The sequence below is a fragment of the Bos indicus genome, chromosome 1 (assembly GCF_029378745.1).
Source record: "Bos indicus isolate NIAB-ARS_2022 breed Sahiwal x Tharparkar chromosome 1, NIAB-ARS_B.indTharparkar_mat_pri_1.0, whole genome shotgun sequence".
Taxonomy (NCBI): Eukaryota; Metazoa; Chordata; class Mammalia; order Artiodactyla; family Bovidae; genus Bos; species Bos indicus.
In genome coordinates, this window is record NC_091760.1 from 93,530,750 (window position 1) to 93,557,172 (window position 26,423).

At 37.5% G+C, this 26,423-nt stretch overlaps 1 protein-coding gene across 5 annotated transcripts in view; it reads right to left on the reverse strand.

Annotated features, from left to right (window-relative positions):
- Positions 1-26,423, reverse strand: part of NLGN1 (neuroligin 1) — a 962,685-nt gene that overhangs the window by 7,179 nt on the left and 929,083 nt on the right. For 3 of the 5 annotated variants that reach the window (XM_070791763.1, XM_070791780.1, XM_070791757.1), the window contains 2 exons: positions 4,886-5,098; positions 731-1,520 (listed from right to left, as the gene is read on the reverse strand). In XM_070791763.1, coding sequence (XP_070647864.1) covers positions 731-1,520; positions 4,886-5,098 — 1,003 coding nt within the window. The remainder of the gene's footprint in view (positions 1-730; positions 1,521-4,885; positions 5,099-26,423) is intronic. The other 2 variants (XM_070791785.1, XM_070791771.1) reach the window with 1 other exon arrangement.

Below are 26,423 nucleotides of genomic sequence, written 5' to 3' on the forward strand. Positions count from 1 at the left end.
TAACTCAGCAAGGCTTTAGACGGTTTTAATATAACTTGGGTTAATTTAGAAATAGCAATTCCATTTCAGACAGGTTGTTAAATGTTTGATAACATAATTTGAGTAAATCTCACTTTCTTGTTCTCTCTACCCATGGACTGCTACACATCCAAAGATAAAAAAATTCAAGTACAAGTGAGTTTTCTCATAGGCAAGCTAAGCAGAGACAGCAGTGGGAAAAAGTTGGGATTTGGAATTGGCAGGTGAGGACTGGAGTCCTAATGCTGCTATATACTGGGCATTTGAATATATCTATGTGAAGCTTTCATAGACTAAGGCCCCTTTTCTGTAAAATGGGATTATCGTATTTGACCTGCTCTCCTCACAAGGTACTTGGGAGGATCAAAAGGCATACAGTACTGAAACTAAACTAAACTGAAAATCTCTATAAAATAAAACTTGTCATTATTGAATAATAATAATAAATCCTGTGTAATTAAAAAAGAAACAAAATAAATTTAATTATTGAGTAATGCAATAAAGATAAAAGACTTTCTAATAAGCTTTACAAAGTAAGGATAAAGCAGTGATTTCTGAAACACCACAAATATAAATTTTGAATAAAGGAACTTAAATATTGTTGGCATTAACCTATTAAATTAAATCATTTGGACACAAAACATGTATATTTTAAGTGCTCAAGAGGATATTTTTACTAAAGTATAGCAAATTTCATTCCTTAGGTACCTACCCAGTTTTAGCAAAATTTGTCCAGTATGTCATTACAACTGCACTCAGCATCACATCATTTTTGGAGAAATTGCAAGGAAATAACTCTGTAGGTCCAATCATGGGTATTCCTAGTACATAGGGAACCTCATCTCCATGAGCTGCATCAGCCCAAGCTGGAACCTGATCTGTTTGGCAATGATGGTAAAAGGCATAGAAATAGGTGGGTGAACCAAAATTTGAGTGAAGATCTGCTGTAGCTACAGCTGGTGCCACCCACTGGTGGTCCGTAAACAAAGCTAATAATGTCTTCCTTCTGGTTTCAGGGTTATGACGGTCAGCCCAGTCAGTATACATGAATTTAATGGTTTCTCTCAAAACATCTTTGCCTTCAGGATATCCATATAAGTTATCAACAAAATTGGAAACAGCAAAGTCAAAATCACTAGCAGATATACCATCATCACTATCTACTATATTTTCAACAAATTTTAATCCTTCCCCTTGGTTTACTCCTAACATTATATCATAGTTGAGAAACTCTCCTTGCTCCATCAGTATCTGAGGGTCATCCGGTATCACATCACCATCAATCACAGGTCCAAAGGCTATGTGGTATCGTGCTGGTTGAATATCTTGGTCAACAAGTTCTTTGTAAGGCTTCTTCTGCAGGCATTCCACTAACTCTACTGTATCTGAAACATTGCAACCAACTTTTGTGGCCAACATTCTAGCATATTTTGCAGGTTGGAAACTAACAGCCCAGCTGGAAAGGGCTGTTCCACTTTGAGCTATTGCTCGTTGAAAGAGTCCTATGGGGGAAAAAAAAAAAACAACGAAATGTTTCAGATGACCTTTGAATAATGTTGTGGTAAAACAATCAAATCTGATATTTGAGATGTGTATATAAAAACCCAGATATGACTCAAGAAACAGGGAGATAGAGACATTTTTGCTTAAGAGAAGGTACACAAATTCATCCCCAGGGTACAATGAATTGGAAAGATGGATTAGAGTCTTCTGCTTTCAGTAGCAACTACTTTGAGAAGAAAGAGATCTAAATTGTGCACTGTCTCAAAAAGGCAGTAAACAAGGAGAAATGGAGAATGTGTAAATGGTAGTGGTAAAAGAAGTCTCAAGTATTCATTTGCTCAGCATGTAAACACCTATGTTACTGTCACAGCCAACCAGATGGGGCTCTCTCCCCTTTAGCTTTACATCAGACTTTGTCTTGTCTTTTGAGGTTATTTCCTCCAATTTGGCTGCATGTATCTTTCTTCAAAATGGCTCTGTGTTTGTTTTAATCAGAATTTATTTGAAAACAATTGTTGATATGTTTACACAATTACTGGGGCTGGGAATCTGCTAATACCCTGGGGATGGCCTTAAAGGCACACAAAACAGAATACCACTTCAGACATATTCTTTCCAGCTCTTTATATCAGACACAGTATGTTGAAAACGCATCTTCCTGAGGAAGATATAACATTTTCAGTGTATTCGCTAGGTTAAAGAGAAAACCATCAGCAGAAGGATTTAGTGGGGGCAGGGGGTGATTTAACTTTTTCCACTGTTGAATGTGCACTGCTATATTTTATCAAAAAGATGAAAAGTACATGGTCCATTGCTTTTCACTTAATTACATTTAAAAATTATAAATCATGGTACCATATGCAGCTTGATAAGAGCTGCATACCATTCAAATTTATAAATGAACTTTACTTATTAGGGTATTTTCTAATAAAATTCTCATTTTAAAAATATAATTCATCTACTCTATTTTAAAAATTACCTTTATTGTCAATTTCCAAATACAGCTTTGTATTTCAGTTATTCAAACACATGCTCAATCATTCATATGTGTTAATATATAAGAATTCTTTTTCACAAAGGTGCTAAATTAATGACTAAATTAGAAGCAAAGCTTTCACTTTTTTTCTCCAAACACATATATGTATTCAAAATGCCTGTAATAATGTTTCCAGATAATTATAAAATATTCAAAAAGTCAAACAATACTAATAAATATTTGTTTTGATTTCTGACATCTTTATGAAAATATTTTCAGTTTGCTACAGCAAAGAGAATACCTATAGTAACGAATAACTTTTTAAAACTGTGTTTGTCAACATTGGCTCAGAGAAATATTTTACTGCTTAAAAACTTTATAGCTAAAATAAGACTTCTATAAGATTCTTTCCCATTTTAGGGACTTAATGACATTAACTAAATACACCCAAAAAATACATATCACATTTAATATAGTCTGAAATATGCCATCTAAATGGTACTGGGAAAATCCACATATTCTATCATTAGTGAGAGTGCTCATATGCATGATTGTTACAGGCCTGAGAATTGTTGCAGCTCTAGGAAGTTCCCAAACTTTAAAGTCTGTAACAGAGATAAAATTAGCCTGATGATTCCAAGACCCCTTCTGAGCATCTCCTGGTCAATTTAGGCAGCTTTGTTACTAGAAATAAGCTTAGAACTAGATCACACATAAGTACATTTATCTAGCCAGGCATGGATAGATTTCCTTGAAGAGTGTGTGTGATGGAATGTTATGTTTTCACCTCTTTGCACAGCCATTTGCCACTGTTTACCACATTGATTGATTGATTGATGAATAGCAACACTAGCTGATGGACTAATTGATTCATCTCTTTATAAAATGCTAGTTTTATATTGGCTGAAAATGGCTTTGATACCCATGTTCACTTTACATTTAGAAAAAAAATCAGTGCAAATAGGCTTTGAGACCAAATGACCCTAAGAATCTGAAGAGATTGGCTAACATTATCCTAGATAAGTACTGGTGTTAGTTTAGTCTTCAAGCTAGAACATTCTAATCTGTTCAAGTACGGAAAAAAACAACAAACTTTATTATTTCAAAATAAGTCATTTCACTGAAGACCAAAATCTCTATACTTTGGGAGAGTTCTCATACAGGTGTCATTTTGTTATCTTGAATCAGAACTCTACTGATAAAGTGAGATATTACATAAACTATGTCTACAAATTAAGTCAGTAATAATATATGATCCTCCAAATATATAAACTCATTTAATGACTGTTATTCTGAAATTTGACATTAATGTGTCTTTGATGCCAAAAACAAATATTCTGTGTCTAATGCTCATATACTAAAACTTAGTCTTACAAACTCACAAGCTTCATGATTTAAAACTGACAGTGTATACTTTCTTAATATCCATAAACTGACAATGGAAAAGCAGAAAATATAAGATGGTTGATATGTATTCTCTCTTTTCCTATCTATTCTGTATGTATAATGGAGAGAAAGTATTTACTTTACAGATTTCTCTAACAAAACACCTCTGTTCTTGTGGATATTTCAAGTTAATAATGCTATAAGAATGGGTGACTAAACTCATGGTAAAATGGGAGTTCATAAAGACCAGCATGATAAGCCTTGCACAGGCATTTTGGAAAAAAGATGTCAAGGCCAGAAAATGGAGACAAAAACAATATCTCATGGATTTAACCAGCCTCAGTGTTCCAGGCTGCTTTGCCAGGCTTCGGGGGAAAAAATAACATTTTTGAGTTGAAAATAGAAAAAGCACAAAATCAAACATATTTTTCTTTTTAATCAAAAGCCCTACTAGTGACCTTAATGCTTTGACAATTTTGGATCATGCATGCAAAATAATCAAACGTCTGTCCTCTACTCAGACAAGTGAAAATGATGTTTCCAGACGAACTAGCTAACAACCGCTTCCTTATTATCTTCATACTAGTAAAGGGTTTAAAAGTTTACCATCTAGAAAATAGATTATATACAAGCCTTGCATTAAACGATATTTTTTTAAAAACCCATGTCTTTGATTTTGATTACTGAATCAACATAACAGAAATGTGAACATCTTTGATTTTCCCCAAAATCACCCTTTGGAGGAGAGAAAAGTTACTGTAATGTTAATTATTCTGAAGTGTGCTTGTAAGGGCATCCAAACCAAGCTCCACAGGAAACAAAGAAAAGAGTTTGACAAAAATTTAAACATGCATAGAGAAGCTGAAGAAACAAAGTTTGAAACAGTTATTGAGTTCATTCTAACATTTAGTTTAAACAGAAATATATACAGAGCATCACATACTACTGATGGTGGTGGCATGCAGACACCAAAATTGTCAAAATTTGCAACCTGCATAATACCTTTGGTTGAATTGCTCCAACGGTTACCTTCAGAATAATGGGATAAAGTCAGCAGATTGACACATGAACCCCCAGCGCCAGATCCAAAAACAGTGATTCTTAAGGGGTCACCACCAAAGAATCCAATATTCTCACTAGTCCATCTTAAAGCCTGTATGAGATCAAGGAGTCCATAGTTTCCTTTTGCAGCCTGATCCCCTGTGCTCAAGAAACCTGGAAAATAGAAACCAAAAGACATCAAAGAACACCATTTTGAGTTGACATGAGTCAAACAGATATAAAATTTAAATAAAATTGAAACCTGTTTTCATCAAGATGAGTAAAACCCAAGTTCTTTAGGAAAAAATTATTTTCCATCAGAATAAACTAATTTACTTTAGGAAGAATAGCAGAGACTAAAATCTGGAAAATGATATTTATCTTCCCCAAATGTTTCCCAAGCTATCCAGGTAACAGGTAACAGGTAGCAGGTAAAGAGAGAATGAAAACATTGTGAAAGACCTCAAGAGAGACATTCTAGGGGCTGACTTACTTGGTGGAGATATTTGAGATAGTATCATGGGGTGTATGAGGGTGTGTTTTTGCATAAAAACTGTCAGTCCTCAAGTTGCTTGTAGTCTTATATGGTTGGAATTTAATGTATGTGTGGCAGACTGGCAGGATATGAGGACACAGAACAGGGGTATTTTTCTAAGACTTGTGCATAAAATTATATGCAACTCTTTGCATGTATAGGTATATGCACATATTTATTGATGATGCGCCATGGTTAAGAATCACTGTAGCTGATATAATTTGAGATTATATTTTAGAATATAATGCCCAAGATGCTAAACTGAGATAATATAAGAAGTTAGAAAACAATATAGAACATTTGAAGATTCTTGAAAAGTTGAGATTCATATTTCTCCAATGTTCAAAGCTCAGTTTCATAGTGAATTTAATAATGAAGAGGAATATATGTTGATTAATAGAATGAGGGTGGGGAGAGGTTACAAAGATCTAAACTGACAGAGTAGAAAAGGCAATTTAAAAAAAGGAGATGGATAGTGCAAAACTGATAAAGAGAAACCTCAATTAAAATAGAGTTGGGAAGTCAGAAAGGGGAGCTCTCATGCACTGTGACAATAGCAGAGCCCAAAAGGAAGAAAAGCTTTCCTTGCCTGGCAAGAGCTCAGCCAATGAGAGACTCTCACAACTCGGTCCCTGAAAAGCCACTATACTTCAAACTCTTCAAAGTCCTCCAACAGACTCTTTGTTTACTATATGCTCCCACCTTCCTTTTCCCTTTTTTAAAAAAGTTTTTCTTTCCTTGCTGTGGGGGGACTGGCATGTGGCTCGCCACAGTTGTAGACCCCAAACTGCAATTCTTCGTTGATCCCAAGCAAACCCATTTCTACTGGGGAAATTGCTGGCTGTCTATTTAAGCCAACATTTTGGTGGCCTGCATGGAGATCCAGACAAGACCCCTGATGATTTCCAGGCTAGTGATGGTAGACAAGTGTGATGCTCACATTGAACCCATTGCTGCTCACTGCTTTTCTTGTCAGCCCTGGGATTTAAGAGTTAGTCTTTCTTCTGGACCTAAGCTTCTGCCCTATTTGCACTTTGAAGTCCTCCAGGCTTCACTGGGGCTCTGTTTTAAGACTATGTCTTTTCTGGCTACCTGGAGAAGGAAATGACAATCCACTCCAGTACTATTGCCTGGAAAATACCATGGACAAAGGAGCCTGGTAGGCTACAGTCCATGGGGTCACAAAGAGTCGGACACTACTGAACGACTTCACTTCACTTCACTTCTTTTCTGGCTAAGACTTTGTTCTGTATGTGTGCAAGTACTTATTTGGCATCTGCCTGATTTTTGAAATTGGCCTTTTTGAATTGAAACTGTGCTCATCTTCGGCAGGATTCGTTCTGGAACGGGGAGGGGGAGGTGGGGTGGAGGCTGTTCCTCCTGGAATTGGCTAGCCTTTGGTTCATTCCACTGGGATCAGGGGCTGCTTCATTATAACTGTGTGGGTTCAGCCTTTGACTCAATTCCTTTTGGAAGAGGGGCTATTTTATTGGCACTGTGCTATTAAGCCTTTGGCCTGATTCCCTTTGAATTGGGCTGTTACATTAGAGCTGTACTGAGCAGACCTTCAGAACTAGAGTGTTCCTTCTGAACTGGCTGGTATTAGACCTGCAGGCTATTTGAGCTGTTTGCGTTGCTTGAGATGTTTATGCTATTTGAAAATTATCCTTTTACTCTAGGTAGAAATCTTTGAGAAATGGGATCCCTACTATCTAGAGTTTTGAGCATGCCCATTTACAGGGACTCTGGCCAATTTTATGTTTAAAAACTATAGTCCTTCCTCAGGCGTATTTCTAACCAAATGGACCAACCTAACTAAAGGTGATTTAGAATATCAGTGGCCATTATGGGGAATTTTTAAAATCCCCAAACTCATTTTTCTTAAAACCAAATTGGACAATGATCCAACATTTCCAGAAACTTAATGCAATACTTATTTTAAGTGGTATTCTGAGGTTTCCAAATGTTATCAGGAGCCTAAAATTGCTTCTCTGCAAAATAAGATGTTTAAGATGAGTTGAGGCAAAAGAAAGAAAACAACAAAGAAAGATTCAGTTCAGTTCAGTTGCTCAGTCGTGTCCAACTCTTTGTGACCCCATGAACCACAGCACGCCAGGCCTCCCTGTCCATCACCAACTCCCAGAGTCCACCCAAACCCATGTCCACTGAGTCTGTGATGCCATCCAACCATCTCATCCTCTGTTGTCCCTTCTCCTCCTGCCCTCAATCTTTCCCAGCATCATGGTCTTTTCAAATGAGTCAGCTCTTTGCATCAGGTGGCCAAAGTATTGGAGTTTCAGCTTCAATATCAGTCCTTCCAATGCTTGTAAAACCTCATGCTCCTTCCCTGCCTTCTTTGTCTCAGGACCTGCCTCTGGTGCCATCTTCCTCTTCCCTCTATATCACCTGGTGGTGGTGGTGGTTTAGTCACACTAAGTTGTGTCCAACTCTTGCAATCCCATGAACTGTAGCCTGACAGGATCCTCTACCATGGGATTTCCCAGGCAAGAATACTAGAGGGGGTTGCCATTTCCTCCTCCAGGGTATCTTCCTGACCCAGAGATTGAACCTGGGTCTCTTGCATTGCAGCCAAATTCTTTACTGCTGAGCCTCCAGGGAAGATCTTACATTACCTACACCTTCTTTATAAGCTAAATTCCTCCACACTAATTCTCTTGCCAAACTTCCCTTTTCCTTGAAACCATAGTCAAAGATTTTCCCAAAGTAACAAAAAATCCTCACAGAATTACTAAGGAATTTAATATAGTCATTCAGACTTATCTGCCTGGTTTGTCTGACCTATATCAGCTAGTTCATAAGTTTGTTGGTGAAGGCCAGACCCACTACTGGATGAAAACTGCTAATTGAGAATATCCTGAAATGTGTCTAGAATCCCAACTGAAAGAGCAGCCTGCTACTTTACTATCTGATCAGGCTCAAGCAATCACCGGTGACTCATCAGGCAATTCCTAGGGATTTACCTAAGTTTGTTGATTGGACAAAATTCAGGCTTGCACACAAAAATCTGATGAAACTGGTCATAACTATTAAAATCAACTTCAGATTAGTTTTAGAGAAAATTCTTTTCTTCTTTCAGATGTTGATTCTATCCTGGTAACTTTAAACTCTGTATATATGAATGGGCTAAACTGAGACCTTTTCTTCCAGTAAAAAGAATCAGGATGGAATGGGAAACCACATCCACTCCTGATTTAGTTAATCTGACAAGCCAGCTCTCTCTCACTCTAAATGAGTTACCTAAAAGGAAAAACATCAACCTTCTTAATCTTGAGCTCCAGCAAATGAAGATTCCCTAAACAAAACCAAAGTCTTTCCTGATGGCTCAGAGTAAAGAATCAGCCTGCAATGCGGAAGACATGGATTTGATCCCTGGGTCAGGAAGATCCTCTGGAGAAGGAAATGGCAAACCACTCCAATATTCTTGCCTGGGAAGGCCCATGGACAGTGGAGCCTGGAGGGCTACTACAGTCCATGGTGTCGCAAAAGAGTTGGATACAACTTACAACAACAAACAAAACCCAAACTACCCTGGTTTCTTCTATTATTGAAAAGAGCCAGGAAATTGAAAAAGAGATTGTTACAAATTTAAGTGCTATAGGCACCTTCAGTTTTCCAACCTGCCTTTCTATGTTCCTTTCACTTCTCAATGACGGGGCTCCAAAGGACCACAGGGGCTCTTCCCAACCTTCCCTGTTGATCGGCTTGGAGAAATATTACTCCAGATTGGGGATGAATCTCTTCCAGTCCTAAATAACACTAAAGTCACACTCTCCATGTTCAAACACACTCCTGTAAAGCAGCTCTGCTTTGGAATACTAAAAAGTTCAACTAGTGGAGTTGAACCTCAAGAGGTTCCTGTCTCTGAATCTATTGTCTTTGTTTAGGCCCTTTGAAAGATACACATCCTATGAGGCCAAGACTTCTTAGAGAAGTATCATGCCAGAATTGCTCTCTCCCAAAAGGGGAAGACAATTCTAGAACTTTACAGCAATCATCAAAGTAACCTACCGGTGGAATTAAATTACCCTTTGACATGTTTTATTCACTCTGTCTCTGATGACACTAGGGCTGATCCTGGAAACACTGATCTTTGGCCCTATTACATCTGTTACCACCTTCCTTATGGGTAAATCATCAACTGATGTTGGTAATTCCACATCACATCTCTTATGAGATTCAGATGGGAACGTCCCTGCTGGTTAAGAATCTGCCCGCCAATGCAGGGGATATGGGTTGGATCCATTCCTGGACCGGAAAGATCCAACATGCCGTGAAGCAACTAAGCACATGTGCCCTAACTACTGAGCCAGGTGTTCTAGAGCCCAGGCTCTGCAGCAAGAGAAGCTCCAGCAATCCACAACTAGAGAAAGCCAGCGTGCAGCAACTAAGACCCAGCGCAGCCAAAAAAAAAAAAAAATTAAGTTCAAATAGATTCCTCAAAATCTTTTCCCAGAATTAATCAATACCCTACAGTAAATAAGGCATGAAGCCTGTAATAGAAGGTTACAAGGCTCAAGGGCTCATTGTCCCTTGTACTAGTCCCTGTAACACTACCATTTTACTGATGAGAAAACCTAAAAGCCAAAGGTGAAAGTCTGTCCAGGACCTCTGAGCAATAAACAAATTGTTATCCCTTAACACTCTGTTATTCTTAACCTTTATGCTCTACTGATATCCATTCCTGCTGGAAGGGAATCCTTTACAGTAATTGATTATGTGGCACATTCTTTAGTATTCCAGTTGTTGAAGGTAGCCAATAACTTTTTGCTTTCACTTAGGAAGAAAAACAATTCACCTAGCCAGTAAAATAATGTCTGATGGTTTTGCTGAGAGTTTTTATTATTGTCAATCCTGAAGGATGACCTGGATGACACAAAGTTCCTCAGAGGTTCTACTTTGGTGCAATATGTGGAGATTTGCTTCCTTGCTTTCTTCAAGCGTTTTTACAAGAAGGCATCCACCACTTGCTAAGACTTTCAGCCTTAAAGGGACATGAGGTCTCCAAGGGAAAATTGCAGTTTGTTCAAACCTGGGCTCGATAATAAGGGCATCTGATGTTATTAATAGAACAAGGGCTTTACCTAGATCCAAATATATTTCATGGTGTCTTAAATTTCCTTAAACCCAAAACTAAGCACCGACTCTGAGGTTTTAAGTTCAGTCGCTCAGTCGTGTCCCATTCTTTGCGACCCCATGGACTGCAGCATGCCAGGCCTCCCTGTCCATCACCAACTCCTGGAGTTAAGCTAGTCAGTTACTGCCAAAACTGGATTCCAAAATTTCTCTCTTATGGCGAAATGTCTATATGTTTTACTCAACAGTAACAACCTTGACCCAATTTTATGGGAAGAACTGGATGATGACATAGCCTTTGAAGCCTTAAAGAACAGTTTGATGAACTTACCTGACCCTTGGATATCCTAATGACCAGATTCTCTTTTTCTTTTTTTTTTTTTTATATATATAAAAAGGAAATGAATGCCTTGTATGTACTCGCTCATAAACATGGGAACTACCACTGACCCATGCATGCAATAGCCAGCAAATGCTGAATTATTCTCTCTTACAGTGGCTTGTACTTTAGCCAAGGGCAAAACTGCTAATATTTATACTAATAGGAGACATGGTTTCAGAGTACCTCACAATTTTGGAATATTGTGAAAGCTGTGTGGTTTCCTTACTCTCAGCATAAATAAAAGTGAACCCTATGTTCAGGAACTATTGAATACAATATTTTTATCTGCTGTTTTAGTATTAAGATCCTGGGGCATTATAAATTTGTCTCTCTTGAAGCTAAGGGAAATCACCTTGCTGACCTTTCCGCAAAGAAATGCTACCTCTAAAGGAACCAATAAACAAATTTAATAACACGTATACATAAGAAAGAATCAGGAAAACTTTGCCAAAATGATTGAAGCCTTCACCTTAAATGCCATTTCAGCTAAAGACAAAAGAGGATGCTGGTTTGGGAATTCAAAGGGGATGAAGGAGATTCACGTGAAGATGGGCCAGGCAGAATGGAGATGCAGATGTAGAAAATGGACTTGTGGACACAGTGGGGGAGAGAGAGAGTGGGATGAAGGGAGAAAGTAGCCTCAGCGTATTTACACCATCAGGCATGAGACGCATAGCTGGTGAGAAGTTGCTGTAGAGCACATGGAGCCCAGTGTGGCACTCTCTGATGACCTAGAGGGATGGGAAGGGGCATGGCTTGGGAGGCTTGGGAGGGAGGGAAGGAGGAAGAGGATGTATGTAAAATTATGGCTGATTTGTATTGTTGTGTGGCAGAAAACAACACAACATTGTAAAAACTAAAAAACAAACAATTAAAAAATTAAATTTTTAAAAGATAGACCAGGCAGAGACATGGGACACAGAGCTGACTTTAATTTATATGAATTGCTAAACTCTCCCTACCACATTGAGCCCATATTCTTCATAGCTATCCCTGGGGACACTTCACTTCCTGTTAAGGGTCCTTTTATCTAACTCTTTAGGCAGCCCAAGGGGGAGGTAAAAGAAAGACTTATTGAGTCTTCTGTTTCTTAAAAATAAACAGCCTAAAATAATCCTCATTCCAAAGACACATTTTGGGGTGGCAAATTTTACTTCCCTGAAATATAAATGAAAAAGTATTTTATAAAATGTTCTGTTTTATAGATTATTAATTTATTACATAGAAAATATTTAGAGATATATAAAGGAGCCTGGTAGGCTGCAGTCCATGGGGTTGCTGAGGGTCGGACATGACTGAGCAATTTCACTTTCACTTTTCACTTTCATGCATTGGAGATGGAAATGGCACCCCACTCCAGTACTCCTGCCTGGAGAATCCCAGGGACGGGGAGCCTGGTCAGCTGCCGTCTATGGGGTCACATAGAGTCGGACATGACTGAAGTGACTTAGCAGCAGCAGCAGAGATTGATTAAGTATATTAAGGGATGTATTTTCCAATCTCTGCAAGTTTATGGAACTAATTAATTTTAAAAAGTAGATTTACTCTTATTGAAGACCCATTATAGAAACAACATAATAGTTCCATGTTTGTGATAAAAATTATTTTATTCAATTTAAAATATACTTTTAATTTACTTTTTTAAAAAACAGGAAGTCAATTACATTTGTGAAAACCAGACTGTGATAATAATCTCTACTGACTGAATAACTCAATCCATTCTCAGAATGGATATATGAATCAGAAATTCTTTAGGGTCATTGTGGGAAACAATAGATGAAGTCAAATCTTCCTGGATAATTTTGAAAAACACTAAGAAATACATGATTAGTCTTTTTTTTCCTATGAGACTCAACATGCTAAGAAACAAAAGGACAATCCCTAGTCTATCAGGTGAGTGAGTGTATGTGTGTACAATCCTGGAAATATTAAATCATTCTTGAGATGGAAGTTTTTAAAAATAGGTTCCAAAGACACATATCTTTCTAGTTAAGTCATCTTTTATTGAATCTACATAATAATTTAAGGAAAATTTCATGATATCTTCTTACATAAAAGAATATTGCAAATATGTAATATTCATATATATGAAAGCATATTAAAATATAAAACAAAGTGACAAGGAATTCTTTTACTTTACTTGCTATTAAGTGAATTTTGGTATAATACAGAACCATTAGTTTAAATTCCTGGAGGAATTTGTTACAAATGTTTAGATCTATAAAAATAGGTTGATGGCATGAACCCTGAAAACAACATTATGGAAGGATTACTGTGCATTAGATAGAAGGGACTCTTGAAGGATAAAGGAGATATGAGAGTGTCTGTGTTTGTGTGTGTGAGACAAAGAGAAGTTGATTGAGAGAATAAGAATACATTCTAGGTAGTTTATTGCTTATAATTCTACATCAAAATATAGGTATAGATCAAATATATTCATATCAAAATTTGATATCTAAATATAACTTATGACACTTGGTGCAAAACCCAGGATTTGTATTTAATTCCTCTTGAAATAATATTGAATGAGTCCAGTTACAGTCAAATAAATCTCTACATTCACACAAAAACTGACTTACTGATAATGATCATTCAATACATAACATGTAAAAAAAAAAGTAGTAATAAATTATCTCTACAATAACTAAATATGTCTCCTCTATAATTCCAGTTTTAGTTGCATCATTTAAATCACTCTGGAAGATTGGTCAAATAGTTCTGTTTGTATAATACTGTAAAGCATGTCAATTATCTCCTTATAAATAGAACCACCTCTATATACAATCAAAAGAATCTTATAGCATCTTAAAAAAAAACCAAAATCAATTCTCCCAAATTGCACTAAGTCATAGCATAAAAAATGGAACAAATCACTGGGTAAAAGACTGTGTCCTAGGCACCTTAAACATAAAGATATTTAAAACTGTGTGACTAATACCTCAAACTCTCTGGCTAAAAATCCAATCAGAAATCCCAGATGCTAACTCTCCTGATCTTCTTAGTTGCTAAGTCTGGTCAATTCTTCCCTTACACTCTGTCTCTGTATTCTACTTTGTATTCTACTCATGTCACTGACTTATTCTAGATAGTCTTTTCTTTTTAGATTCATACAATCTTTCTGACTAGTTGCTCAGCCTTGGAGCAAACAAGTTTTCCTTATACTCTGTCACCAAACTCACTTTTGAAAAATACTCTGTTTTGAGGGGAGACAGTAATAGCAAAATAAAACCCTTATGTTAAGATATAATTGGTTAGTTTCTCTTTATTTTTTGAGTCAAGATTGTTTAAAATATGATGACTTAAAAATTCTTCAAATTGGATAATTTGGGGTTTGAGTAGGGAAAAAGAACACACAGGGTATATTTAATTATACATCATCTTTAGCTAGCTTCCTTTTTTTTGTGTTCTCTTGAGAGCTACTGTCCAAATTCTTCTTGGAAAATAACAAAGGATAAAGTCAAAATAGTTTCTTTTTTGTATATATCCTCCAGAAACAAATTGCTCTGAAATGATGCTCATATCTTAATATCATATTACTAAGTGGTATTTCTAAACTTTTATATTTCGATACATTGTCTTATTTATTTCTTGTGAGATAATTTGCTTTTTAATGTCCCATGTTTGGGAAAAGGAAACTGTGTTACTGACCAAGGCTCTTGTTCCTGGAAGCTGAACATGAAGGAATACAATGGGAAAGCAGGTGAATGCTAAAAGATGTATGGAAAGAAAACAGCTGTTGATATTTTATTTTTTGTCCCCAAATTCCCAATATTTTCAACATGCCCAACGTCAATAGATGAGACTGATCCTTCTATATTATAATCTAATTTTAACATTTTGTCACTCCTTTGGCCAAACAGGACTAAAATATTTATTTTAATCAATTCCTTCTGAATATAGATAGTAATGGAGAGGAAAAGACCACAATTTGCTTAGCCCTGAATTATGTATACTATTCCCATTATTAAGAATGGCTCAAGGGACTTCCCTGGAGGTTGAGTGGCTAAGACTCTGTGCTCCCAATTCAGGGGATCCAGGTTCAATCCCTCATCAGGGAATTAGATCCCACATGCCACAACTTAAAGATCTTATATGCCACAACAAAAGATCTTGCATGCCTCAACTAAGACCTGGTACAGCCAAATAAACAAACAAACAAATATATATATATATATATATATATATTTTTTTTTTTTTTTTAAAAGAAGGGTTCAAGATGCTGGGGAAAACATCATCCTCAACCCCAGGTTCAGTGCCATGGTCTCCATTCTCCACCCCAACCTAAGATTGTTAACGTTCACACTTCTTGGTCTCTGTGTCAAGAAAAGCTTATCCAACATTCCTTGAATTAGGCTATTGTGTGCTTATCTATTTCAATCTGGAAAAGAAACCTGCTACCAAAACTGACAAAATTTCTGTGTTTTCTGGATAATCTTTCTCACAAAGAAGTGTAAAAAGAGAAATCTCCTTTCTAAAAGGCCCAATAGACAAGAAATCACACTGTTCGTTTCTAATTGTTTTGATTATGCAGGAATGTGGCTAGTGATTTAAATGCATACTTTACAATGAGGGACCCACAACGGTTGCCATATAAAGAAAAGTTTTTAGGAATTACTACACAGTTTAGAACTATACTATATTGCTTCAGGAACAGTAAGGACTATACAAATTTTTATAAATATCTAACTGTCTAACATATATTTTGGTCTCTCTTATGTAGTATGTGTGTGTGTGTGTGTGTGTATGTACTTTATAATTATAATTTATATTTACAATTTTCTCATCTTCTTAATTTTTTTCTGAACTGAATGTTTCACTACATCCACCCCCAATGGCCATGCTATACCTGTTTGCTGAACAAGAATTAATATATTACAATTCTGTTACCACATGGAGACCAACAACTAAACTTTCCAAATGAAACTGTCTTTCTTTGATGGCAACAGAAGAGTGAAAATTTAGGAGCAAACCCTCTCAGCAGACAACCTCTGGGGAAAATGCTTTTAGACGTAAAGTGGGTGGCAGTAATTTTAAAGGAATTAAAATAGGACCATCCTGGGCAAAGCCTATGTGAAAAAAGAAAAATACTATTTTAGCATAGTTACCAAAACTGCTATCACATATTAGTTGCACATATTTACTTTGGACTGTGGGATGAAATAGCAAAACACAAAACAAAACAAAACCCAATTTAAAACAAGTGATACTTGAGTCACTTTGACCATTATAAAACAAGCAGCAGTAGTCAACTGCACAGAGCTGCAATCTGAGGAGGAAGGAGGCAGGCTGTGTTCCTCAATCCCACACTAGCTGATCCCTGAAGACACAAATAATAAAAAGAGAAGGACAGGAAACAAAGTCTGGGCAATGAAGAAATCTGATAACACAGCTTAATTTTTCTATAATCATAGAATATTTGAGAAGATACACATCGTTCTAAGGTATGACTAGCAAAACCTGGTCTTTACTAAGTGCTGCTTTTACTATATTGCTCCTTATTAAAAGGTAATCTGACTGATTTAATGATTTATATTTTTTATTTTTGAATACTTTCAGTATTACAAAAACTTTTCAAAAACCAGAATTAAAAATGACCGTGTATTTCTTCACCCAAATTTCCTACAAGCCAATGCTTCCCTTCTTCCCTCTTTTCTCTCTTCTTCCTTCCTTCCTTCTCTTCTTCCATCTTTCCTTCCCTCCCTCGCAATCTCTTTCCCATCACATCTGGAATCACAAATGGAATTTAGTTTTCCACTTAATCTCCTCAATTTCAAACAGTTTGTTGGTCTGTCTTTGCTTTTCTTATTTTTGCATATTTAACATATGTGCGGAGTACATCATGAGAAATGCTGGGCTGGATGAAGCACAAGCTGGAATCAAGATTGCCAGGAGAAATATCAATAACATCAGATATGCAGACACTACCTTAGGACAGAAAGTGAAGAAGAACCAAAGAGCCTCTTGATGACACTGAAAGAGGAGAGTGAAAAAGTTGGCTTAAAACTACACATTCAGAAAACTAAGGTCATGGCATCCAGTCCCATCACTTTATGGCAAATAGATGGGGAAACAATGGAAATAGTCAGAGGCTTTATTTTTTGGGGGTTCAAAATCACTGCAGATGGTGGCTGCAGCAATGAAATTAAAAGACCCTTGCTCCTTTCAAGAAAAGTTATAACCAACCTAGACAGCATATTAAGAAACAGACACATTACTTTACCAACAAAGGTCCGTCTCATCAAGGCTACGGTTTTTCCAGTAGTCATGTGTGGGTGTGAGAGTTGGACTATAAAGAAACCTGAGCACCAAAGAATTGATGCTTTTGAACTGCGGTGCTGGAGAAGACTCTTGAGAGTCCCTTGGACTACAAGGAGATCCAACCAGTCAATCCTAAAGGAAATCAGTCCTGAATATTCACTGGAAGGACTGATGCTGAAGCTGAAACTCAAATACTTTGGCCACCTGATGTGAAGAGTTGATTCATTTGAAAAGACTCTGATGCTGGGAAAGATTGACTGCAGGAGGAGAAGAGGATGACAGAGGATGAGATGGTTGGATGGCATCACCGACAACATGGAGATGAATTTGAGTAAACTCCGGGAGTTGGTGATGGACAGGGAGGCCTGGCGTCTGTGGTCCATGGGGTCACGAAGAGTCAGACACGACTGAGCAACTGAACTGAACTGAACTGAACTGAACTTGCTTTCCTTGACTTCGTTATTTTTTGAGAAATATAGGTCAGTTATGGTGTAAAATGTCCCTCAACTAAGGTTTATATGCTGTGTTTCCTCATGATTATACTTCCTCAGGTTATGAATTTTGGGCAGAAAAACCATAGATATAATGTTTTTTTTTTTATCTCAGTGTAGCATAATGGGGGGCACTGGTTGATTTGAAACAAATATTAAATTTATCACATTTTATTATTAGATGGAATTGGCTGCTGTAAGAAAAAGCTTTTCTTTCTCCCCAATTTGGATTAATTCATCCCTTCATTCTTAGCAGTATAGTCTCATGGCTTCTTATTATATCCTGGGGATTATAATCTTTTACTACTATTATTTATTTTGATGCTTAGATGGTCCCACATTTGGCCAATGGAAGCCTCTTTATATTGCTTCCAATGTCATTTTGACATGTTCCCATAATCTTTGAGCACATTCTTATTTCTTTTTGGTACAATAAATTGTCATTTTTTTGCAAGAAATCTCTAACTAATAGTTGAATTCTTTGACTTCCCTTTAGTTAAAATTTTTGATTAGTCTTTTCATATATAAAGAAATGAAAAACTTTTAGTAATTACAAAACTAAGTAAATTTACAAAGAAATTAAGGTTACATAAAATAATTACAGAGATTACAAAAAGCTTTAGCACTTTCAAAAGATAGAAACTGAAGCATCCTGAATTTTGGAATACAGGAATATCTCACTGTGTAAAAAAGTGGAATACAATAAAACTGCTAATCTGGAACAACACTAAATAATCTCACTAATATCACATATAGAAGTACCAATATCCCATTATACTCACACACAAACACACATGCACACATCAAACAAAACAGGTAGCAAAAATAAATCTATAACTCTCCTTGTGTGTGCTCAGTCACTCAGTCATGTCTGATTCTTTGTGACTCCATGGACTGTAGCCCACCCGGCACCTCTGTCCTTGGGGATTCTCCAGGCAAGAATACTGGAGTGGGTTGCCATGCCCTCCTCCAGAACATCTCCCAACCCAGGGATCAAACCCAGGTCTCCCACACTGTAGGGAGATTCTTAACATCTGAGCTATCAGGGAAACCCAAGAATACTGGAGTGGGTAGCCTATCCCTTCACCGGGGCAACTTCCAGAGCCAGGAATTGAACTGGGGTCTCCTGCACTGCAGGTGGATTCTTTCCCAGCTGAGTCACCAGGGAAGCCCATAATTCTCCTTAGCTAAAAATAATTTTAATGGCAAAGTTTGAGGATTATGTAAATTTCATGGTAGTTTGGAGAAGGGAAGGGCTACCCACTCCAGTATTCTGGCCTAGAGAATTCCCTGGACTGTATAGTCCACAGGGTCGCAAAGAGTCAGACATGACTGAGCAACTTTCACTTTCACCAAATTTTCACTTTCAACTTTGAATTACCTAGATGATGCGAACAGAACAAAATAAAGGCAATGGGCAGGGCAGAGAAACAACTCCTTTTTTGAACACTTCAAATGCACTTTGAAAACCGTATAAGATAGGAAACATGTAGACAAGATGGTTTAGCAACCAATCTCTGGCTTACCTCTATCTGAGCTCTTGCCAAAGTATATTATCACTGGTGTATAGCCTATCTCCCTGATTAAACAGAGGCCATCTTTATGTTTCTAACACTTAATTACCATTGAATAAACATTCCATGAAACAATTAATCCATAAATAATGAATGAACTTTGTAGTAGAACTTTTACCACTCTGCTCTCTCACCTGATGGAGTATGTAGCTAATGTGTATAGTACCTCTCAGTTGATTGTCAAACTATCCCAGGAATCAGATAATATTAATATTGTTGTTGTTCAGTCACTAAGTTATGTTCAAGGTTTTTGCGATGCCCCCCAGGACTACAGTCCACCATGCTTCTTTGTCCATGGGATTTTCTAGGCAAGAACATTGGAGTGGGTTGCCATTTCCTTCTCCAGGGCATCCTTCCAACCCAGCAATCGAACCTGCATCTCTACACTATGTTTAATACATTTAGAACTGCCTTTGTCATTTTTGAATAAAAATTTTCTTTTAAGAAAAAGCCTATAGGGTGAGATGGATTGGGAGAGCAGCACTGACACATATTCACTACCATGTGTAAAAGATATAGCTAGTGGGAAGCACAGGGAGCTCCGCTTGGTGCTCTGTGATGACCTACAGGGGCGGGATAGGAGTAGGGGGGCGGGAGGGAGGCTCAAGAGGGAGAAGATATATGTATACATGCAGTTGATTCATGTTGCACAGTAGAAACCGATACAACATTGTAAGGTAATTATCCTCTAATTAATAATTTTTTTAAAAAAGAAAAATCCTAAGAACTGTAATAATCTTGAATATTCCCTTTAAATTTCCAAATTCACCAAAATATTACAGTCATTGTAGTTAGTGGGATCCTGGCTCTGATTCCATCACTCTCATCCACTGATTCTTCTCTGCAGAGGACCACTGTTTTTTTGGCTTGTTTAAATGGTCAACTTGTACTCAATCTCCAAGCTTCAGCTCAAATATTGTTGTTGCCAGAACTTCAAACCCAGTTAGCCCATCTTCCTTTAAATGCCCAGTTTACTCTGAACATTCCTTTGTAGGTATGTCCCAACACTGGACTGTAATCATTTGTTTGATCCTATCCCCAGATGGGGCACAGTGCCGTACATATAGCGGATATGCAAGAAATGCTTGTGAAGTTAAAGATGCCTATTTCTCAGTACTTCTAATTCCAGAAAAAAACAGTTAAAATATATATGGGAAAAGAGAATTAATGATTTTTTTAATGCAAAAGTAAATAGGTACGTAGTTGGAGTATCCTGGTTTACAAATACCAGAAAAATCTAGCACCATTCTTGATGCTATGTAAACACAGTCACTGAGGAAAAACTAAACATCCATGAAATAAACCTTGTAAAGGTAATATGTTAACTTTCCTCTAACACAATTAGCCAGGCAATGGCAACCCACTCCAGTACTCTTGCCTGGAAAATCCCATGGACGAAGGAGCTTGGTAGGCTGCAGTCCATGGGGTCTCGAAGAGTCGGACATGACTGAAAGACTTCACTTTCACTTTTCACTTTCATGCATTGGAGAAGGAAATGGCAACGCACTCCAGTGTTCTTGCCTGGAGAATCCCAGGAATGGGGGAGCCTGGTGGGCTGCCGTCTATGGGGTCGCACAGAGTTGGACACGACTGAAACGACTTAGCAGCAGTAGCAGCAACATAGCCATTATAGTTAGATTCAAAGGCAGAAACCAAGCATGGGTAACTATTCTACAGCAAATGATCTAGAAATATGTTGAAAGAGAAACGTCTCAGGTTAAAAGCAGTGAAAGCTACAATACAAAGAAAACCACACTAAATTACTTCCCAATAACCTCTGATTAAGCTTGAGTGATAATCCAAATTTCCCACTCTCCCAAATTTTAAATTTTATATTTTTTAAACCTAACTTTTCTTAGTTTCAATTAGTGGTTCTTAAAAGAAGCTTGTGAACTCTAGATTAGGGTCATATGGCATGCTTTTTAGAGCGGCTGTTAAGTGTACATAAAGGCACTAAAACAGGGACCCAGAATATCCTGAGGCAAATCACCAATTCCAGAGTCCAAAGTAGCATCACCAGCAACTAGCCTCAGGTGATCTTATTTATTGACGCCAAAAGGACATGAGATAAGTCTTGATTAGATGTTAACAATAAATCCACCTAATACTGAAAACTGGAATAATTCTTTGCTTTTGGATTCTACTGAAGCCTAAGTGACATGGTGATATTGGTTCTTGCAATCCATCAGAAATATTGCCTGAAGCCTCAAATCTATTGCTGTGTTAACCAGTGAAGGCTCATCGTGGAGGAAATTCTATATGTAACTTGGCCTTCAGTTAAAGAAATTCTTCAAAAGTTTTCCTAGCCCAGCAATTCCTATAGTAGCTAATATGGATCTTCAGCTCAGAGGGTCATGGGATGCTGTTCAATAGCGAAGGAAATATTGAAACAAATAGAAGGTCAATTTAGAAGAAGCCATGATCTGAATCTCCTCCAGGGTGGCCTCGCATTAAGCTTGGATTTGTAATTGAAAATAAATCTTTCATGTCTGGGTGACAAGTCCGAGGTCCTGTCCTGGGTGCAGTTTTCATGAAGCATTATATTTTCCAACTTGAAGTCACTGTCCTTTGCAGCTGATTTTGACCTGCCATGCCACAGTAGGCTGTAGGCTGCCAAGTGATTAGCTATTCAGGAAAAAAGTGAAACTAATCTCTGTATTAATATACATGAAGTGAAATGAGAAAGGATCAGAGACTTGGAGGCACAGAGGCTGATGTTACAAGCTGTGCAGCGAGGCAGACTCCCCCAGACCTGGTAGGAGAACCAAATCCCAGAGAGGAAGGGTGACATTTGGCAGAGGTGCTGGAAGAGACAGTTGCTGCGAGTTGAAGTGACAACTTGATTTTCTTGCACTTTAATGTAAAGAGTTAGTCCTTTTTCAGAGTAAAAAGAGCATTCTGTTACTATGCCACGTAGCGAAAGGCATGCAAGTGGAGAACTCAATTTTTTTTTCTTTTGCTTTGAGGATGGGAAGGGAGCTATACTGAAGAGATGTATGACTTAAAAAAAGTTGCTAACTTACAAAGCATTTCTGCATCAATTTGGAGTTTTCTGAGGAACATAAATATATCGTATATCTTCCAGTAGAAATACCTTCTTTCTCTTAGAGAATTAGATAATCGTGGAGATGAATTAATATCACAAATACGAATCTTTTCATGAAAATTAGTTCATTGAATCAGCATTCATTGGGAGCCTACTTTTTTGCCAGGCACTCTGCAAGATCCCCTGGAGAAGGAAATGGCAACCCTCTCCAGTATTCTTGCCTGGAGAATCCCATGGACAGAGGAGCCTGGTGGGCTACAGTCCGTAGTGTCACAAAGAATTGGACATGACTGAAGCAACTTAGCATGTATGCACTGCTAGTTATGCAACGTACAAAGTCTAGTCAGACATGTCTCCTGTTATTCAGAAAGTTAATTTTATCCAAATGTTTCCTGAACGTATTTCTTGGTCTTCCTGCAGTCTTACCACGGAGAAAGTATATGAAAAAGATTCTTAGGAATCTACCTACTGAATCAGAATGTCTGGACAAGGGGTCCAGAATGCCTGTGGGTGGAATATGCACTTTCAGCAAGTTCCCAGATGAGTTCCACGTGCACTAAAACTTGAGAATTCTGATGTCTTAAAGGTAAAGAGTGCAAGAATTTCCTACCCAAAATATTAGGGCTGGAAGTAACTTTAGTAACTAATGTCATCATGTAATTGTATGGATGAGAAACTAGTATCAGAGACTGAACATAAATTGCCTGATGTCACACAGCTGTTTAGGAGTCCAGTTTTCCTATCTTCTAAGCCCTATGCTTGCAAAAGGTAGCTACGTTGTCCACGTTCACTCTTCTTTTTGCTCAACTAACCAACTATTCCCATGTAATAGTGTTTTGGGTTATAGGATTATGATGGCAAAAATTAGCTATATGAAATTATTTACCCTGTTGACTTCTTTTCCAGACTACCTTATATTTACCCTTAACTCTTCTAGAAAAACAGGGGTATTTACTCATGTAAAAATCAATTCTCCCACAACAAAAAATGAATATATGAAGTCTATTCTATGTACCTTTATTAACTTTTCTTGCAGTGAAAAATGCTGATTATTATCTATAAATTATCCTTATGTTTCCAAAGGAAAGGGAAAACTGAATTTTAAATGCAGGGAAATAAAATCTTTACTCTTACTTGTAAAGCTCTAGCTAGCTTGGAATGAAAATTCTCTTGTCAACTAATTTTTTATTATTCTTTTTGGTAGGAAATTCTTTTCAGAGTTGAAATACCTATATAGTGCAAGCTAGTTTTCTTTTGTTCTGTACTCAGAGAAGATAGAAAACCTCTGGCAGCTTCTGGCAAGATATTCAAGAAAAATCTTTATACTCTCAGGCAAAACAATCCAGTTTTTTTCCCCCCTCCATTGTATGAATCTATTTCCCATCTCTTATATAAATGGATAAATACATAATATAGATGAATATTTGTTGATCAGAGCCAAGTTATAGTAGTTCAATTTGCAATTTATTTAAATAAAGTTAATTATAGCAAAAGCAATGTTATTCTACAGAAAATAGCGCGCTCTTTAGGCTTTTCACCTATTATCCATGCCAAGAGGAAAATCATTATGCAGCATGCTAAGAATTTTTTTGATCTTCTCTAAGAGGAAAGGCAGCTTGCATATTGCATTTGACCAGCTCTACCTCCATGAGGTAAAGATGCTCATTAATAGAGCCACCTGAGTGAGGAAATTGCTGCAGCACAAAGGAGTCGGCCTGTAGAGGGAGCCTTTTTCTAATTTACACAGTGGTGCATTCTGTGTTTCGCAGAATTCAGGGTAGCTGGCCCAAGGGGTAACCAACACGCTTCCTCCAATTGTTTAGGATTATATTTGTGTGTAAACAGGCTTAGACTCTTTCCCCATCTCACCATTCTTACAAAGAAAATAAATAATAAATGGTACGCTGTAATTAAATACACATTATTTGTAAAGCTTTCATTAGTTCTTAATCATTTCTGTAAATATCTTAGAATTATAAAAATAGAAGTTTTGTATTTTATACTTGGTTGCCTTTTGTTTCTTAACATTGAAACTGGAATATTGCTAGCACCGAAGAGGAAAAAGTCCACCAAAGTGCACGTGAGGGGCTGACTCAACAAAAGCAGTCAGCCCCAGTTATAGGCACAAGTTTGCCAATAGAGCAAACCTGGATTTCCTACTAAGCTGAGCTGGTATGGTCATACTGTACCCAGTGGTAAAACAAAAAAATCTCTTTCCTTATTAAAAACAGCATGTCAGATTCTGCCCAGAGAAACTTCACTCAGAGGAACAAGTAGGGCTCGGAGGCTAAGAAGGAGTGATCGATATTTGATTATATAGATCCTAGGTCACAGCTGCTCCTTTCCTGAGCTGGGCCACTGCTGCTGCTGCTGCTAAGACGCTTCAGTCGTGTCCGACTCTGGCAGCCCAGAGGCAGCCCATCAGGCTCCACTGTCCCTGGGATTCTCCAGGCAAGAACATTGGAGTGGGTTGCCATTTCCTTCTCCAATGCATCAAAGTGAAAGTGAAAATGAAGTCGCTCAGTTGTGTCCGACTCTTAGTGACCCCATAGACAGCAGCCCACCACGCTCCACCATCCCTGGGATTCTCCAGGCAAGAGTACTGGAGTGGGTTGCCATGGCCTTCTCCGCAGCTCCTCTTAAATTACTTGCGATCAGAAGTAAAGAATGTTAATTTCTCAAACTCAGCTTTCAGACCCAGCACCTAGTCTGCTCAACTAGTATGACCTCCTTCTCCTCTTTTATTCAGCCTCTGTTTCAGCCAGGTTCCCAGACTCTTCCTCCAGGCTTTCAGTTATGTCAGTGTCATTCTACTTGTGTTTTCTTTACATCTGAAATTTTCTCTTCATTAGATTCTCACTCCTCAAGGTGCCGTTTTTTCTTTTACAACTCTTTACCCTGCACACGAATAAACACCTTAATTTACACCAAATAAAATTAAAATATATTTTAATATATAATAAATTACATACATATGATCTTTCCATAATATGGACTAATTACATGGATTTTAGTAATATCTATTCTATATGCTTCCCAGGAATCTCAGGGGTTAAGAATCCACCTGCAATGCAGGAGACACCGGTTCAGTCCCTGGGTCAGGTATATCTCCTGGAGAAGGAAATGGCAACCCACTCCAGTATTCTTGCCTGGAAAATCCCATGGACAGAGGAGACTTAATGGGCTACAGTCCACGGGGTCGCAAAAGAGTCGAACACAAGTGAGCAACTAAAACAATGACACCATTCTATTATATGAGATTAGTCACTCAGGCATATCTGAATCTTTGTGACCCTATGGACTGTATAGCCCACCAGGCTCCTCTGTCCATGGGGAGATTCTCCAGGCAAGAATACTAGAGATCTTCCTAGAATCGAATCCAAGTCTCCCTCATTGCAGGTAGATTCTTTACCGTCTGAACCACCAGGGAAGCCCATTCTATTCAAAGCAATCAATAATAATTCTTGTCTTATGTACCATAACTAGAATTTGGTGAGAACATTACACTACACTAGGCTCTTGGTTAGGTACTTTACATATCACATTTCATTTAACTAGATAATGACCCTGAATAGTAGATAAGAGTGTGAGGTCACCTAGTGAGTTAATGAAAAAGTAAGACTTAAAGGTTTTGTCTTGAAAAAAATGCACTTAATATTTTGATAAAGAAGTTTGCCTGTGTGTATGATCTTTCTTTAAACCAAATATTCATCTTCTGCAGCAACCTAAAGGGTGACTTTTCCTGGGCTTCTAAGCATCCCTCTTTTCAACACTTAACTTTTTTCTCCTTAACAAATCATCCAACCGACATAACCCCCATTTCTTCCTTGATAATATAATCTTCTCCTTTCTACAGGTCACACATTGGAACCAATGCATGATCCATTTGTGACAATGAAACACAGCAGTCTCCTTCTTATAATACAAAGGCACAATCAGAGAAGAGAAAAATAACTAAGCAAAAAAGGAAAGTGAGGGGAACTCCTCTGGTTTTAAACATAACTCAATAGAAAATTTGTCTTTCATCAAAAGTATTTCCAGGATAATGACTTGTGGTTTCTTCAGATTTCATATAAGTAGAACAGGACTCCTTTTTCATAAAGTAGGTAAGTGGATAAA